Source organism: Aythya ferina (genome assembly GCF_964211825.1).
Source record: "Aythya ferina genome assembly, chromosome: 3".
NCBI lineage: Eukaryota > Metazoa > Chordata > Aves > Anseriformes > Anatidae > Aythya > Aythya ferina.
Genome location: NC_140298.1, coordinates 38,716,877 through 38,734,867, shown reverse-complemented (window position 1 = coordinate 38,734,867; position 17,991 = coordinate 38,716,877). Strand labels below are relative to the sequence as shown.

The 17,991-nt window shown below is 36.4% G+C and overlaps 1 protein-coding gene across 1 annotated transcript; it reads right to left on the bottom strand.

Annotated features, from left to right (window-relative positions):
- Positions 1–5: 5 nt before the first annotated feature.
- Positions 6–17,979, bottom strand: PREPL (prolyl endopeptidase like). The gene is given in 15 exon segments (XM_084514624.1): positions 6–1,036; positions 1,039–1,080; positions 1,843–1,925; positions 2,318–2,444; positions 3,415–3,564; positions 3,767–3,983; positions 5,457–5,632; positions 6,367–6,570; positions 7,929–8,114; positions 9,812–10,028; positions 12,304–12,427; positions 13,678–13,881; positions 14,510–14,576; positions 15,077–15,277; positions 17,329–17,979. Coding segments are annotated over 15 exon segments (2,226 nt in total). The 5' UTR covers positions 17,518–17,979; the 3' UTR covers positions 6–997.
- Positions 17,980–17,991: the final 12 nt, after the last annotated feature.

Genomic DNA, 17,991 nt, shown 5'->3' with positions numbered 1-17,991 from the left:
CTGGAGCCTGTGGCAGTTGACATTTTTATTTAGTTAATTATTTTTACATCTGTAACTTTAGAATGAGCATTACACAGGGGCAGCTCTGTATTTGTTGAAACAGGAAAAAGCAAGATGATAAGGAGTATATAATGTTCTGATGGTTTACCTCTTCCCCTCTTCTCTCAGCTCTTAGTAGCTCTGAATATGTACCATGCGTCTGTCTTCCCAAACAATGAGTAGCACTCTTGTGCAAGACTGCCTTGCTCAGAAATTATGAAAGCTATGCATCAAGCTGCTCCAATGGGAGCATTCTTTTTGTTCTCTCCTCTGGAGAGACTCTGGCCTCTCCTTCTGGGGTATTCATTTGTGTTGTCCTCTGGAAGGACTTTGGCACCTCCTTTACCATGCTAGTTAAGGCCGTTGCAAGATTTCAGATCTTCTCAGCTGAAAGAGTTCTACTTCTAAATCCCTGTTCTTAAGAGTCCATTTTTCCTTTGTAGTTGGTTTGGCCCCACTAAGTGATCAGCACTCTCTGGCTGCTGTGTGGCTGGGAAGGGCAATAATCATCACTGCCTACAGCTGGGGATTAGTTTTTAGAAGAACTTATTGAGACTTTTTAATCAAATACAACTGTGTGGGAGAATTACTGCCTTGTGTAAAATTTGGTCTTGGAAGAGAGGTCTTAGACTAGAAATGCTGCCCATAAAAATTGTGTGTCTTTATACGTTAGGCTTTCAGCACACTGTTTTGCACTACTGCTCCACTTGTATAGTGCTGTACATACACTTGGCTTATAAACAGAACTGTACACAAAAGCAGGTACTTCTGTACCATTTGGTGGTGGAGAAATTTAGCTCAGTTTGTATATTTATAAAGCAATGTCACGCCCAACTTTGCCTTTGAATTTCTGGTCTGCTTATGCTCAAAGAGCAGAGATCCATCTGGAGAAGGCGTTCACTTTCATATCAATAAAAATCTGACACCAAGTTCTTCAGGTAGCTGATGTTCTTATCAGCTATTTGCAGGATTTGATGTAATGTTGGAGGCATATCACACATCCTCAAGTTCTTTTTTCAGAAAAGCAAGCTGTCTTGCAACCTAAAGCAAGGAAAATATTTTATTATAAAATAATAAAACTCTTCGTGCTATAAGGCTTCAGATTGTTGTAGAGCTATTCCAGTCTTCCTTTCCTACACTGATGCTAAGCAAAACCTTGCCCTGAAACAAAGTAAGTCTTTTACTCCTGAACTTCATTTGGGAATAACTGCCACAATAACTAACACTAGCTAGGATTTGTGAAAATTAACAGCAATAAAACTTGTGATAGTCTGAGACACCAGTAACAATGCAGCAGGTCTCTGTTGCTTTTAGCATACATACTTGCAGAAAGTGCAAAACCCTGAAACCTAATTGTAGTAGCTTCCTTTGACTGTACAGATCATGCATTCCAAAATATAAAGACCAAACCCATCATATATTTTACTCATGAGGAATATGTAAGTAAATTAAAAAACAAAAAAAACAGTATGGCTAAATTAAGCTCTTAATACTGTATAGTACAAGACTTCTCATGCTGGAACAATGTTTTGCACAACTTAGAACCTTTCATTCAAAGCTCCTGGCATATTACAGTGGGATTTTAACACTATTTTGAGGTTTAAGGCATAATGAGATTCAATAATTTTACTCTGCTGTTGATTCCTTTGTGTAAATACTCAAGAGCAGCCTTAATTCCAACATTTTTTTTCTTTTAATACTTCAAACGTACATTCAATGACTGCATGAACTACTGAGGTTGAAGTATTAATTGAGGAAAATCTCCACACTGTGTTATGGATGTGTACAATAAAGGGAACATACCTCATTTAGTGAATCCTCCCAAGATGAGTCACAATGACTGCCATTTGCCTGGATGTCTAAGATGATATTAGGGATCCAATTTCCTGGAACAATGAAGCCAGCAATCACTTGACACTGAATGAACAAGGAAAGGTAAGTGGGAGATGTGAGTTGTTTAGGGATAAAATGTTATTCTGCCTTCTGTTCTGAAATCATTTCTGTTATTCTTTAATGGGGGAAAAAAGGATTATTTAGGGGCTTGCTGGATGAACTATATTTATGTTAACTAAGTATTTGAAAAATGTTTATGTATTTAATGTATATGTTCTGTCTCTCTTTGGAAAGATGTGCTTTCTCCTTCTGAGCTAAGGTGGATACTGGATTATATTGTATGTATGAATTCATTTAAGGAGGAGTCAATCTATAATGTTTAATTACATGACTGCTAATATTCTGCTTTAGTTAAGTCCATGCACCTGTAATATTCTTATCTTACCTTTCTTTTTTGTTCTGCCGGCATGATCTAGTGCAGCCTTCCGAAGTTTCTGAACATATTGTATAACTCCTGTTAGTGGTATTCGCTGATCATTTTCATATGCCGTTATAAAAACTGAGGGATAACACTGTTGAAAAAAAAAAGGTTAGATACATCACAACTGATTTTCTATTCAATTGAGTGAGCAGGTTTTTCTCCATATATCTTACTGTACTACTTGTTATGGTTCATATAAAATGTATCTATTACATAATTACCTGTAGTTAAGAAAACATTTTACTTTTATCAGTAAATGGGAGAAGTATTTTGGTCTGACAAATGACTAATTAATATTAGGGGATCATCTGCCTGCAAAAGGTAATCAAAAACATTGTATTTCTGCTGTTAAAGGTCTGATATGTGACTGCTTGATGCTGATTATCACCCAATCCCCTCTCTCTTCCCCCCCCCCCCCCCCCCCCCCCCCCCCCAAATAATCATGGAATGGTAAGCCTTAAACAGAAGTAGTTGAGATTTACTTTTGCAAACTCTTTTTACACTTCAAGTTGTTTTTATTTAGCAAGATTTTTTATGAAGCTATGTAACACAGGTAGCACCTCCTCAAAAACAGATTTCCTCTGATATAACCATGTCAAAGCAATAGCTCATTTTCTATTTCACTGTTTGCCTCTAAAGGATGTTTAATCAGTAGAAAATACCTCCTTTCTGCTTTGGCAAAGTATGGAAAATGCAGTAAAACAGCAGAAAGCCCCCAAAAATGAAGAACATATTTTACATGCTGAGGTTTGTTAGACGATAGAGTATGTGGCAGTCCTGTAACAAAACCAGCTTATGAAATCTCTTATTTAATGGAAGGCATTTGGTTAATGCCAGTAGTCTCTCTGACTCAAATATTGCTAAGATTATTACTGAAATAGCTTATATTTTTATTAATGGTTCATTTTAACACAAAGAAGCAGCTAAGTTTTAAAATGCTGGGGTAGAAAGCTTTGAAAAGGTAAAACATTTTTTAAATTCTAGTTATGTTCTCTATTATTTTCCTATCAAGTGCTACATGTTTATTCCTGTAGTATTCCACACAGAATGGGTAGCTTTACCTGTGGCTTAATATTGTGGTAAGGACAGTAGCTTTTGATATACTTCATACATTTTTCATCTGCTAATGGATTTCCCCATTCTTCTTGTTCTTCAATTGTCAGTGGGAGATGAGTTTTCATCATTGTGTTTAGAACATCTACGAAAGGAGCCTTAAAAAATATTTAAAAAAAAAAAAAAAAGTTGGCAAACAGGATACCAGACTTCAAATGCTCAAAAGTCAAGGCTTTTTCAAATGAGGAACGAGATTTAGAACACTTCAAATTCTGAAAGAGTTTTCTTAAAACAAGATGTTCTTTAGTTTGGTATTTTTAACATCATAACGAGTAAGATGTCTGCAGTACAGTACCTTACCTGTAAAACCATGGCTCTGATAAGTTCTGGATTGCTGTTGCACAGGGCTCCTGCAAGAACTCCTCCAGCACTGGCAGCTGCTAGTGCTGTGTATTTTGGCTGAGAAAATCCTAGTTCGTGCAGCAGCATGATGCAAGCCTTAAGGTCATGGAGACCTTTGAGTTTGTTATGCTGACATCCATCTTTGTGCCAGCTATGGCCTAGCTCTCCTCCACCCCTGGAATTTAAAATAATTCAAGTTGGGAGTTTCTTTCAAAAAGAGTACAGAGCAAAGCTTCAGATAATAAAGGACAGCAGCAGCCACAGAATCGCAAAAACATAGTTTGCCTTTCCAAATAACTTTTCTGTGTTCCTGTCTTTACCCTCCCTTACAGCTAAAATACACAACCTGCAAACAAAAAAAAATCCTTGCATGACTCGTGAAAATGTAACAGCATAAGGGTGTTCTAGGACACAAGAGCACAAGGACACAGAACTTGCAGAAAAAGCATTTTAGGAAATGTCATTGTCTAAGTAGCCAGTACAAAATAAAATAATGATATTATCTTTTTATACAGGAAATTATTAAAATGATAACTAAAGCATTTTCCTTTCTTATAATGGTATCACTAGATTTATTAACAAGAGTGAAAGAATATTATTTCCTAGCTCCGTGCCAAGATGCTCAGGATTTCTTTTGTGCAGCTTAAAATTTGAGAGTGTCAGTAAGTTTTTCTTTCTGTGAATTTCAAATACTACAGGAAATGGTGGTTTGCTGTTTTTTTTTTTTTTTTTTGTTGTTGTTGTTGTTGTTGTTGTTGTTGTTGTTGTTGTTTTTAATACTCACAGATTTTTTTTTTAAACTAAATTTACTTGTATTCCTTTACATACAACCATGAATTTAGTTCTAAGCTACCTAAAGTTTCCTTATTCAGGTTTCAAGTTTAAAATCAATCCACTGATTAGTCTGCCAAAATTCATTTTTGGTACTCTCTAGGATTGACTTGCACTGTAAGATACAGGGATACTTACAGGGAGGAAAAACAGCACAATACTGAATATATTTGTTTGCTGAATTAGTTTTGGAACTATTATTTATAACGTGTTCATTCTCCCCTTTCCTTCCCCTCCTTAAAGTGATACTTTTATTACCTTTCTTTACCTAATGAATTATCTCAATGAAAATGTGAAGTCTGTTGTATATAGTGGTTTTATAAAACTAATTTGTTCGTAGTTAAACTAAAAACAGAAGATTTACTCAACAGAAGAACAGAGGCAGCTTAAATGTTTAGTTGTTGCTGTAGAAAGGCAAATGGTTTTCAGAAGGCACACACTGAATATTAGTACACAATGCCCACAGAAGAAGAGGGCAGTAACATATACTGCAATTTGAACATGTTATCAAATATTTTTGAGTGAAGATGAGATGAAAAGTAATGAAATTTCAAAAAGATTAAAACTTATACACAACCATACTGTTGATTTAAATAACCTGAATACAGTATGTAGTTGTAAAAGTGTATTTTCTTCCCAGAGCAATTTTTTTAAAGGGCTTTTAAAAATTCTAAAGAGATGGAGGTGAAAAGCATGAAGACTTAAGATATAGCTAAGCAGAGAAAAAACTTCTCTATCTCTTCAGTTGCACATCAAGAAATATCTGTATTTCCCACAAACGAAAATCTTATTTCTATGTTATTTCTATTTGACTTACCTAACATGGCAATATGCTAATATCCAACCCGCTTCAATTAACAACAGCTTCTCTTCTTTAAAGCTCATGTTCAAATCTATGCCATAAGCTCCGTATACATGAACTAGAAGTGGTTTCCTGTGTAGCTCTTTAGAATTCGTATTATGAAAAACTGTAATTGGCACCAAAGTTTCATCCTGGAAATGAAGGAGTATTTTACAATAAAGGACATTTCAGAAATCTCAATGACACATGGCAATGAAAACTTCAATTATTTATTTTAAAATGTGGTTTTTTTGATTACAGTAATTTTTTTCACTTAGATTGTACAAAGCACTCTTGAAAAATAAAGCAAGAGACTGAACCTCTGCTGTGTAGGCTTATGGATGCAGAATATAAAATTCATTTAAGTGCAACACCTGAGGAGTTTTTAAACTACCAAAGCACCCAAGTCTTCCTTTCCTCTTTAACACTAAGAATATCTATGATTAACTAAATAGTTTACCACTCAGCACAAACTCTTTATTAACATCACCAATTTTTTAAACGCAGGCTGTTAAAACTCTCTCGATCTATACTGTGTAGATGGTTGTGGGGTGTCCTTTTCAACTGCTGGCATACTTTTCTCATTTATCATAGAGAACGTGATTCCATACATCAGCTAGGGAGTCTAAGTTACGCTGTACTAAGATTCTTGACTCATCGTGTGCTGTTATCTGCTCTAGCATGCCCAGATCAATGAAAAAATCTTATCACGACTCCTTCTTGTTCTTCTCTACAGTACTGAAGAAAACACCCACTGGTAAGTAAGTATAGCACCAAATGCTCTTTTACATTTTTAATCTCTATTCCCTGCCAAATGCATTTTCTATAAAAGGGTGGGGAGGAAGGGAAGAATAAAGGGAATGGGAAAAGGACTGGAAAATCTTACCTTGCTTTTAGCTAGTAAACGTGTAGTGTGACAGTTGGTAATAATTGGTACCTCTTGCACAGCTTGTTCAATGAGATTATTTTCTTTAAATGAATATGCAAAACGCTTAGGGGGGTGTACTGGGGAGGTGAGCTGAAAATAGCAAGTGCTGGTGGTATGTTCAGGATGGGATTCCAATTCAAATGCACAGGCCCACGCAGGCAGCTGAGAAAACACAGCATTTCAAGTGAGACCCTTACGCTTCTTCTATAAATTCTGCTTAGTGTGTCCTTCAGAGGAAAAGATTTTGAATAGCAAGCTAATTATCTTCAGTTTCTACGTAGCCCAATCTTTATTTCTTTTAAATTCAGTAATATAACAGTCATAAAGTGCGAGACTTTGGTAAACTTTTCACCTAAGGCCATTGGATGAAGTTTGTTAATGAAATTGAAAAATAAATCCAAATTAAAAACCAGTTTGAAATGAACATTAGTGCAGATTTTTTAAAATTAAAACATTCTTTGAAACGGTTCCACATGGTTTTTAATTTTTATATCCTCTTTCCCCTCTGATTTCCAGTTGTACTTCACCATGTTACACAGCCAAGTCCATGTCAGTTGTTAGGCTTTTGCTGTGAGTTAGCTCAGTAATGCTAAGCCACTGAAAACCCCTGCCTCTTAACTTTGTTCTTAGTGCCAGCCATTGTGAAGAACAAAACCTTTTCCTGGCACATTTACCCTCAGACACTTACTGCTATTGTATTTAAGATTTTTAACTCCACTAAGAATAAAAGAAATCAAGATTCATTCTTTGAGAGCAGCGGGGACATAGTCAAACCCTCTGCCAGGCCACTGCTTACTTGAGTTAGCGTGCTAGAGACTTCTGAAATGGCAGCTAAAGTCAAAGTTCTCCAGAGTAACTGCAGACCCTCTCTGAATAAATAAATTAACTAAGACCATTTTCAAAAATGAAAGGTTTCAGAGACCGTAGAGTACACTCTGTTAAAAACCTTTTCTCTGTAGCAGTTTTATAGAACACAGTACTGGTAGCTTGTTGCAATAAACTTGCAAGTTCTTCAGACAGTATTTCTCAGGCAAACAGATCAATCAAATATTTCAGCTAAGTGGTCTCCAGAAACCATGGTTTTTAATTAAGTCACCATATTTGTATTCCACAAGTATTTAGCAACAACTAGAGACAGGAAGAAATACTCCCCATAAATTGTACTGCAATACCCAGGTTTCCCATTTATTATTCCAGCAACCGTATTTGTCTTCTGAATGTTCTGATCTGTCTTCTCAGGGAGGGCCAGGCTTACTTCCTTGCATGGGCTGATGACTGTAACCACAAATAAGCCCAGTAAAAGTTATCTTTTGCTTTATAATCTTATATGATATTTTTGATTTATGATCTTATATTTAAAAGAATTAAATTGATCCTGTGAGATGTGTTCCGGGTGGCCCTGGACTACATGAACTAGTGGTTGGACTAGATGATCTGCAGAGGTCCCTTCCAACCTCAGCCATTCCGTGATCAAGTACTGCTGGAAAAAGACCAAGTTGCCCGAGGAAGCTAAAACTTACCTTTATTGATTGAACTGAATGTGAAACAAAAGAAATCACATTTAAGTAGAGATGACCGGCATTCTGCAGGAACAAAATACAGTGATCACTGAACATTTCCAAGTCTATTAGCTTGGTTTTCTCTTCCAGTGCATAAACTAGCTGCCAGTTCTCCATGCTACTGGAACTTACTGGTGCCTTCATCAACTGTAAACACAAAATACAACCTTGTATTACTAAGATGTAGTAACAGTTATGAGACGTACAGACATACAGCTGATCTTGTGCAACATTTTAATTAGAAAAGATTGTGTGTTTTTTTTTTCTTCCTGACTAAAACTGGAGGGTTTGCTTTACTTGGGCAGAATGGAAAAACAATTCAGTAACTGCATACATATTGATAGCGAGAGAGATCTGTGTGACAGATGGCAATTATTTTTTACAACCCCATTTGCAATTGAACTATGTTGCTTTAAGACACTTCTGGAAGCGAGAGGGCAGGGTAGGGGTTTTCCACGAAGGCTGCTCCTGCTGCCTATTCATCTAAGCAGGCAGTCTCTCTGTTTAAATCTCATTTTTTCAGCTCCTTCTGCCATGGTTCTCTCACTTCCTCTGCTTATCATACCTGATGTCTCTCCAGCCTCCCCTTCCAAAGTTTGCTGAAAGTGAGCTTGGGAGCAAGGAGTGGCTCTGCACAGACATAGCAGGCAGGGCAGAAGTTCTTTTTTTTGCTTCTGTTCAGTCTGATCTTTAAATACAGGGGAAAAAAAAAAAAAAAAAAAAAAACAACTCAAAATAACTACAGATAATTATTCTTAGTTATGCTTACTGAAACCTACCCCTTTCCAGTTTAAAATGTCTTTTAATTGTCCTTGGGGAGGTCACCTGAAAGCTCCAGTCCACCTTTCTTTCACAAAGCAATAGGTTTATACTATGGAGGTGACAAGGCTAAATCCAGTCTGCTCTAAGACTGCCTTTTCCACTCCTTCTTATGAATTTCCACTGCTTGCTCTGTACCGGCACAACTACTACTTATTAAACCCAAGTGGTGAACTTGTTCAACTAGCTGATCCAGCATAAACCAACCTTATTAAACAAGGAAAAAAAAAAAACAAAACACCTGTACTGGCTCAGCCTCCAGTCACATGGGTGTTAAAGGTTTTGTAAGGAAGACAGGATCATAGCAAGCTGTTTTCCTCAGTAAAGGGTTTTGCTTCAAAGGGAAATACTTTAAAAAAAAGTAACACCACTGAAGTGTGTATATATGTATATACTTGATATACTCTTATATACTACAATGTACGGACTTGATTTGGTACACAAAAATGGGCAAGTTGGATGGTGTTGATGGAAGGTTCCCTGTCTGGCAGTCAGCACTTCGCAGCAGTGCACTACGTACAGGAGGACACAAAATGCTGCCACCTGAGCAGCAAGGATTTTCCTCTCAGTAAGTTGTATAGTCTTAGTTACCAAGGGAAGGTTGCCACTTGAAACGTTTTAATGTGATTAGGAAAACTGATACGGATAGAAGTAAATTTATGGAACAATTTCTATCTAAATACATTTGCAAAAGGAAGCTCAAATCTTGTAAGGGCTTTCAGTGTGTCCAGTGGCACTGCAAATCATTTGGTTATTCAGATAAACTTAAATTTTAAGAGGGCAAATAACTGGTAAAGAATGCTCATTTCTTGACATTTCCAAAGAAATTAAAAGTGAAATCAGCATGCTACAGGCAAGACTCGGATAGTACTGTAGTTTTTGAATCCATGCAGCAATCTTTGTAATTCTCTTGAATTATTTCAGTAAACTGTGAAGCACAGTGTTAAAACCCAGCCTTACTATTTCTATCATCTGCAACGGGCATCTGAATTAATCTTACGACTCTTACTATCCGTTAAGATTACCTTATATTCTGCAGGTTCTCCGTATGTAGTGAGAATATACAACTCATCATTTCTGTGCTCAATGTGGTAAATGACACCTTTTGTTCGTGCTTGTACAAGAACAGGTGACTTAAAAGGATGTCTACAGTCAACCAGCCAAACTTCTGAGGCTGTCTTGCTGTTGCTGTTGATGGTGAGGAAACGCCTATCTTTTGTGCAGTATATGTCCACAAAAAATCTGTAAGCAATAATAATAATAATAAAGCTTAAACCTGATTAATAATCAAAAACTATATCAATTAATCCAGAATCATGGGCTTCCTGCTACAAGGTAAGAAACGGCATGCCTACAAGTAGGCTGGAAAAAATCCAGACCACTTGGTTCCAAAACCACTTCTGCAGCATTTATTTCAGCACTCAAAAACCAACAACTTTGTATGTGGAACCTGAAGTCTGCAGGGAAAGCAGTTCAGTTATTCCCCAAATTAATCCAGGTTTTTGTGTCAGTCATATGGATTGGAAGGTCACAGATGTATATGCTTTAAAATTCATGCAGAAATTTCTATTGAGCTAGTGACCTTATTTCAGAAAAAAAAAAGTTCTAAAGAATAACTTAAATTAAAATTGATACAGAACATCATGTGGAAACAGCAAAGTAGGAGCTTTTATAAAGATAAATTGATAAAAAGCCTGTTACTGATTTAACTTTCCCCGAAGTAAGACAAGAAGACAACTTGGAAAAAAGAAAAAAAACCAATACTGTCTGTATAAGACAAGACAGACAGTGTTGAAGTGATAAAGCTGGAAACTAGGAACTGTTTAGAAACTCTACTGGTTTTAAATGCTTCTAAAATGTAGAAACAGGAAATAATGGTAACCAGTGGCTGGATATTGAACAAGTTCAGGCTGCAAGTCAGATTCAAATTTCTAAATAAGTCACACAAATTAATTGAAATGTCACAGCTTGGGACCTAAGAGTTTCTTTGTCATTTTTAATCTTTAAGATGGGATGTTTCTACACAAAGTACGTCCAACACACAGCTTCAGGAGATTTCATGAAGAAACTGCAGGGTTGAGAACTGTACTTTGCATTATACAAATCAGATGCAAGACTGCAATAATGATCCTTCTAGACTTCAAAATATTTGAATGGTGAAAGAAAGGAAGCTTTGGACAGTATTTTCAGTGTCTTTAATTATTTGCAGGTGGAGAAATTCCAATTTTATTTTGGTACAATTGTTTTGTCTAATTGCACCCTCTTGATGTTTTTAAGAGGACAGAGACAGCAGGGGTTCTCAAGTCTGCAAGGAATCAGCCTCCTAGCTCTCCAGTCCACACAAATTTTGGCAAGTGTGGCACTGCCTTCAGTAGAAATTCCAACAGTCCGGCTCTGCTGACCTTAACTCTAAGAGAATCAATCTGAAATGCAGGTTACAGTTCTCCCCAAGGTCTCTGGCCTTCATATCACATATGAAACATATATCTAGCCTTTTTTTTTTTTTAAGGAAGTCAAGCTAATGTCAGCTTGTACAAAAAATATCTGATTGCAAGTAAAAGAGTTGGTGATATGTAGAACAGAACTGCTTACTGGCAGTGCACAAGCCCGTCTTGCCCTTCTCCACAAACAAGTGTGTTCAGTCATGAGCTGTACTAGCACATGAACCTTTAGAGTAAGTTTCTAGTAGATTTACTGTAATGACTACGACCTTCAAAATTATGCCAGCAGTTTCCCTGTGGGGAGATGTCAAGCCAGTGCAACTTGATTTTAAAATAATATGCAACAACTACAGCTGGAATAAAAGATCTGATTTACTCCATCTCAATTGCAGATTTTTTTTTCCAGATGAATGTATAGTTGAAATTTCTTTACTGAATATGTTACTTGAATTAAGAATACTTACAAACATTTATAGTATGCCGTACAAATCTGTCATTTTAATGCTACTTGGCCGAAAAACAAGTTATGCACTCAATTCAGCAAGAGCCCTCTTGTCTTCCGAAGCCACTGCTTAAAGAAAGGTTATTGAGAGGGTATTCAGTCAACAATAGTTCTCTCTCTGGGCACGCTGTAATGATTTTGCTCATCCATTACCCAGAGCAAGGATTAGCCTGAACTTCTATGTTTTTTAAAAGATGTATCAGACATCAATAGCAGAGAAAACAAAATGAAACCCCCAGTCTGATTTATCCTGTATGAAACTGTCACATACTCATTAAAGGACACCCTGACCCGAGACTGACCTTGACATTTATAATCTTAGCTGAACTCGTGAGGTAACAGAGAAAAGTTAAATCACTGCTGTTCGCATATCAAGAGGAGACAAAAGTACATTCTCAGACTGTATTCGGCAATACTGAACAAAACTTACATGGCACAGCAGAACAGAACTTCAACATGTCTTCTACCATTTGAAGTGTGGTATAGAAGAACATGTTTTCCAAACCAGTTGTATTTTACTTGCTAAATACCATAGAATATGCAAAGGGCTTATTTTATTTTAGATGGGTATTACCTTGCATCTTGCTCTGTATAAACCAGCTCAGTATGCTTCTGTTTAGTGAAAGTGGTCATAAACACATCTTGGCATTTAAGGTTCTTCTGACTTGTGTAATACAAAACATCATTTGTAACCCATTCTGGAAAAAAGACAAATGCATGTCAAACTGGGAACAGTACATGCTATTGCTGACAGAAAATAGAGCTCCATGAACATTCTGAAAAAGGTGGGTTGCAACTGATGTGGAACTGAAGACAACACTTCTACGTTCCAGAGGCTGGGGTACGCCACAAAAAGATTTTTCCATGTTTTCTTTGAACGCCACGTATCTCGTAACATGTGAAGGGAAGAAAAAAAAAACAGGGCCCAGGAAGAGGAAGCTCTTGATGCTGTCACAGTCCTGGAGGTAACAGAAAAATAGGAGATATGTGGATGTTTAAAGCTGCACAGGGCAGCAGAGATTTAAATAGTCACCCAGACAATAGAGGATATGAGCTCTGCACCGCTGCGTGTGGCTGCAGGGAAAGCATATAGAGGAAAACAATGATGTATATGTCCCATGGGTACTCCTGAGATAAAAATACTCCAGTTTTCTGTGCTTGCATATGTGGTAATTACCTAGAATGGTAAATTCTTGCCCTGGCCAGGCAAACTCCTTACTGCGCTACATATCCTTGATAACATCTACCGAACTCCAAAATACAAGCTGTCGAACGTTGTATAATCTGTTGCGCTCTTTTTGCTATATTCTTTAATATACTATTTAAAAAAAAAAAAAAGAAAAAAAAAAAGAAAGATTTCTCTTTCATTTAGGTTTACTTCTGCATGTTTTCAAGAGCAATGTAAAACTCCCTCACCTATGCTAAAAGAGTTTACTGAAGCCCTAACTGAATTCATTGGGCTCTGAATGGTGACCCACATCCTAGGGTCTGCCTGAAATTCCAGCCAACACTTTGTAGTACTTAGTATTTGCATACTTTTAAGCTAAGTGCTTACAGCTATCAGTGATTTCAGTTCAATACCTACATTTCTCAAAAAGATCCTTATATTGCAAACAGTTATGTCAGTAAATTTTTAAGGAAGCATACTGAATTCAATAAAAAGAATGATGTGCATGAGTGTTCAAACATGTATAAATGCTTGCTTTTATAAAGAAGGAAAACTTGCATCATGAAAGGAGTCACTCACTCATATCAAATAACTTGTAATTTTGCAGTGTGGAGGAACACATCTCTCAAATGAGAAATAGTTCAACAGCTGTAAGGATTAAATCTAAAAATGTTACTTCCTTACTTTTTATAAAGCACTACTCCTATTATATGTAGACTAAGAAAAATGCTTTGAAAGTTGGTGTGAGTGATCTACAGGATATTTATAAATACAGCTTACCAAAACTAAATACATTTGGAATGACTTTTTCCACGACAGGGAAATCACCAAGTTTCATAACAACACAGGTTGCTTCTTCAGAATTTTCACTTTTTAAGCTGGTAGCCATGTATCTCTGATCTGGTGAAATTCTGATCCGTTGAATAAAGGTATCATCAAAGCCAAGATCTTCAGCACTGAATAAAATACGAACATTTCCTTCATCTACTACATGAAAAAATAAAAATAAAAAAAATCCTTTAATTAAGGCATGTCAAAATGAACAGTATTTGTTAGTACCTATGTTTAATAAGTCTGCTCACAGTATTCATAAGCATACTGCTGGAACCAGGTATTTGTTTTGTGAGACACCTGCAAATGCAGTTTGTAAAAATGAACGAAATAAGTACTGCACTCCTCCCCTTCCCCAAAGTGTTGTTGGTATAACAAATATTTGAAAAGTATAGATACTGGCATCTAGAAAATGTACTAAATTTTAAAGTTCAGATACCTATAGTATGTGGTTTTACTAAAAATAATCAGTTTTTTTTTTCATCCTCTCTGAAATAAAATAGGCCTTTTTTAAAACTTTAAATTAGGACTCTGAGAAGAAGAGGTTTTTCTCTTTCCTTTCTAGAAACTTGCCTCAGTTTCAGTATATGTTATTTCCTTACTCTTTTCATCTCACCTTTTCAGAGTCAAGATTTTAGAACTGTTCATCAGTTGTTAAAGAATGTTATAATTTTTAATTTTTTTTAAAGAGCAATTAAGCTTTAATATAAGAGAAGTATGCTGATGATACATGCACAATTATTTTAACAGTTGTACCATGCTAGGAAGAGAAATCCCTTACCATCATCTGCTTTTGAAAGAAATATGCATCCATTCTCCTCAAAGTACACACTCTCTCCAACCTTAATCTGTTCAATGCAAAACAAACTTGTTTCAAGTCCAACAGCCAGATTATGACCTTAGAAAACCAATATTCAGTGTTCTGTACAGCACAGTTGTATGTAAATCAAAGAAAATAGCACATAACAGAAAGAGGGGAAAGAAGGAATTACATGCATCAGAAAGGTTCTTTCAAAATTAGTGTGTACTTAAGCAACCTAAACGTGCTCTAAATTTAATCAATGGCTGAGATGACCTGTACCTGCTCTTCTAATTTATAATGTCTTATATTCTTTATCAAATATCAGATTGTTGTTGAACCTTTTTTTTGTCTTTGACTATGGTGAAATTAAGGTCAAATACACTATCGTAAAGTGACAAGCTGTTCTAAACACATACTTTTACTATCCATAACTATTCAATAGTTGAAATTACCACCATAACCAGTGAAATAGCATTTTATAACACGAATGACTTCACTGCCATTTGTACGCAACGATGGAAAATGTTTGTATTTTTTGCCACTTACCCGTGGACTTTCCGAACTGAGTGTATACTTCTTGTGCAATTCTTCTATTTTTTTCTTAATTCTTTTTGCCATAGCTTTGTATCTTCCTGAAATTTCATTCCAGTTTTTCTGCTCTGATTTCAGAAGATCCTTGTACAAAAGCTCTGGTGTTGTTATAGATGCTATTTTTTTTCTTTTGCAAGGGATTTCTGTCCCTTCCTGCTAAATAAGGAAAGAAAACAAAGGCTATAAGCCAGCAATTTGTACTCCAATATGAATACACTGAGGCAATAATGATCTTTCCTGAGCTACAGACCCACAAACCAACTTTGCGTTATTACAATAGTACAAGCCATTAAAAAGAACAACCACAGTTGGAAGGATTCCTTCAATTCTTCCTGGTATTTTAGGGATGCATTCTAAATGAACTCTACTTAACACATTTACTGAGGTTTCCTTTTCAAGTTTAGGGTACTTTAATGTATGTTCTTAACTGATTATATGTAAGTATGTTTGGTTTTGTTCTAAAACTAGTTTTCAGTTATCTTTATTGAATTCTATTATTTTTTTCTTCTTCAGGAGTGTTTTTTTTTTTCACCTTTTTCCTTTCGTACTGTATTATTTCTTATTTCCTTTTCTACATAGCAATGCCCCTACGCTGCCTATCCCTGTAGCTAGGAGTCCTAGCAGCTCGTTCTGATTCTTTCTTCACCTCCTCTAAAGGGGTAGTCTAAATGTCCATAAGGAGCAGAGCAAAGTGAAGCAGTGAACTGATAAGGGTTATGCAACAAGTTTTTATCAGGAATAAGCTCATGGATCTGGTTTTGCACAATCCATGAGCTGCTATATTCTGCTACTTCATTGCCAACAAAGTTGTGTCCTTTGTAAAAACATGAAAAATGTGTTAAAATTGCTAGAACAATGCTAATTCTTTTTGCTTACTGTAAAATGTCATTTGGTCAAACTATGCTTAATATGTATTACAGTACGCAACACTGCATAGGTCACATGAAGGAGCATTTTATAACTTTCTATGTAATATGTTTCTGAACTTATAAAGCTGTATACACTTATAACCCATCCTTACTTTGCAGCAAGAACTGTTGGCTTGTTTCTGGTTTGTCCTCACAAATGGTTGAGATCTGAAATGTGAACATTAGCAGCAGTTCCTTCTCCTTTCACAGGCTATGTCTGCTTCAACTACTAAGCTGCCTATAGACATAAACTGCAACATAAACTGCATCATTCATGAGAGCATGAGTGTTCACTACCAGTTCAGTCCAGGAGTTCCCTAGGCCTAGCATATCAAATCAGAAGCACATGTCAAACAAACCATGAAAGCTCTTAAAAAAGCTCTAGGGGAACTCTGTAATTAGTTAAGGTAAGTCAAGTACCTTCCTTGAAACATTAGTATATGCTGATGGCACAGACATAGCAACATGTTACATTATGGTTAAAAATAAGAGGGTTACAACAAATACTTCAAACATAATCTTTGGGTTAACTTTGAAGAAACACTGTTAACTTAAAACAATTTTTGAACAACTACACAGACATCTGAAAGTATGTCTAAGATAAACCAATGCAACAGTCTTAACATGACATTTATGGCGTTTATGTGTTACACATATAAATCAGTTTACAGGTGGGCATACTGCAGTAAACTTATTTTTTTGCTACTGTTAGAAAATTCTTAATTAGAAACACAGGAGCAGAAGATCTGAAATTATTTCAGCCCATTTTATGACTGTGTGATACATTACCAGTGATTTACACAATAGCTATTTAGAGAAATAAAAACAAGTGCTTTTTAAAGTACAGTTTTTCAAATGTGTACATGATTGTGAGAAGTCATTATATTTTAATATTACAATATGGTATAAAATGTGATTTACTGATCAGGATACAAAAGGCCAAGTTTTTCTGAGCCACCTCATGGTTAGGCCTAGTGTCACCAGTTTGGACACTTTTGATACTAGCTGATCTTTCCCTCCTGCCACTTTAACTCAATCTTTCTCGAAGATCCTTTCATTATTATTTTACAAATTGCTACAGCAGGAAAATCAACCCAAATGTAGCTTGACATCAAAGCAGTACAGGAAGCTGAGCAGAAGTATGTGTCTTTCAACATAAGTGAAACCCTAGTATTTATTCTTCTGCTTCAAACCTTTTAGGAAGAACATATTTCCTTGACTTCTGAAAACTATGGCTGGCTTCCTTAACAGATGCATCAGGATGGCTGTTGACATTAAGGTTGCACGTAAACTTCATACCTTGCAGGAAAAGAATCTCCATGGCAGGATGCTTCCAGGTGGCACAGTGCTTCCTGACCAGTCCAGGATGTGGCATTTTTTTTGTTTTAATTTACTATAGAGACGTATTTTTTGAAGATGGTTGTCCTTAGAGCAGTATTTGACACTGTAGCTCAGCCCTCGGATGAAAGATTTTGCAGTCCAACACATGATGTCTGAATCTTTTTCTTGGCAGTCACCCTGAAATTTACGAAGATCCCAAACTCCTGATCACTTGCACTATGTGAAACATACGTGATATAAACAGAAGGTAAAACTTCATCTTTCAAAGACTACTTTATGAGGCAAATCAGACTGGAAGCGTAAAAGTGAAGCTGTTTCTTAACAGCTGATACACGCAGCTCAGCTTGCACATTGACCTGCCACGCTGCTTCATAGAGTGGGTCCAGGCAGCTGGAAGTTTAGCTGTAGTAGGGAAAGGCAGATGTAACTGCACAGCTGCTTAAATGCTGAGGAAGAAGAAATGAACAAGTTTTCGGGAAGTTGACTCTTTTCTACTTTAGAAGCACCACGTAACACCAGAATCACTTTATCCCAGGCGGGCACTTTATGAAAATCAACCCACTCGCCAGGAACACGGGAAATATCCCACCTATTTCACAGCCCTCACCCCTTTTACCCCCC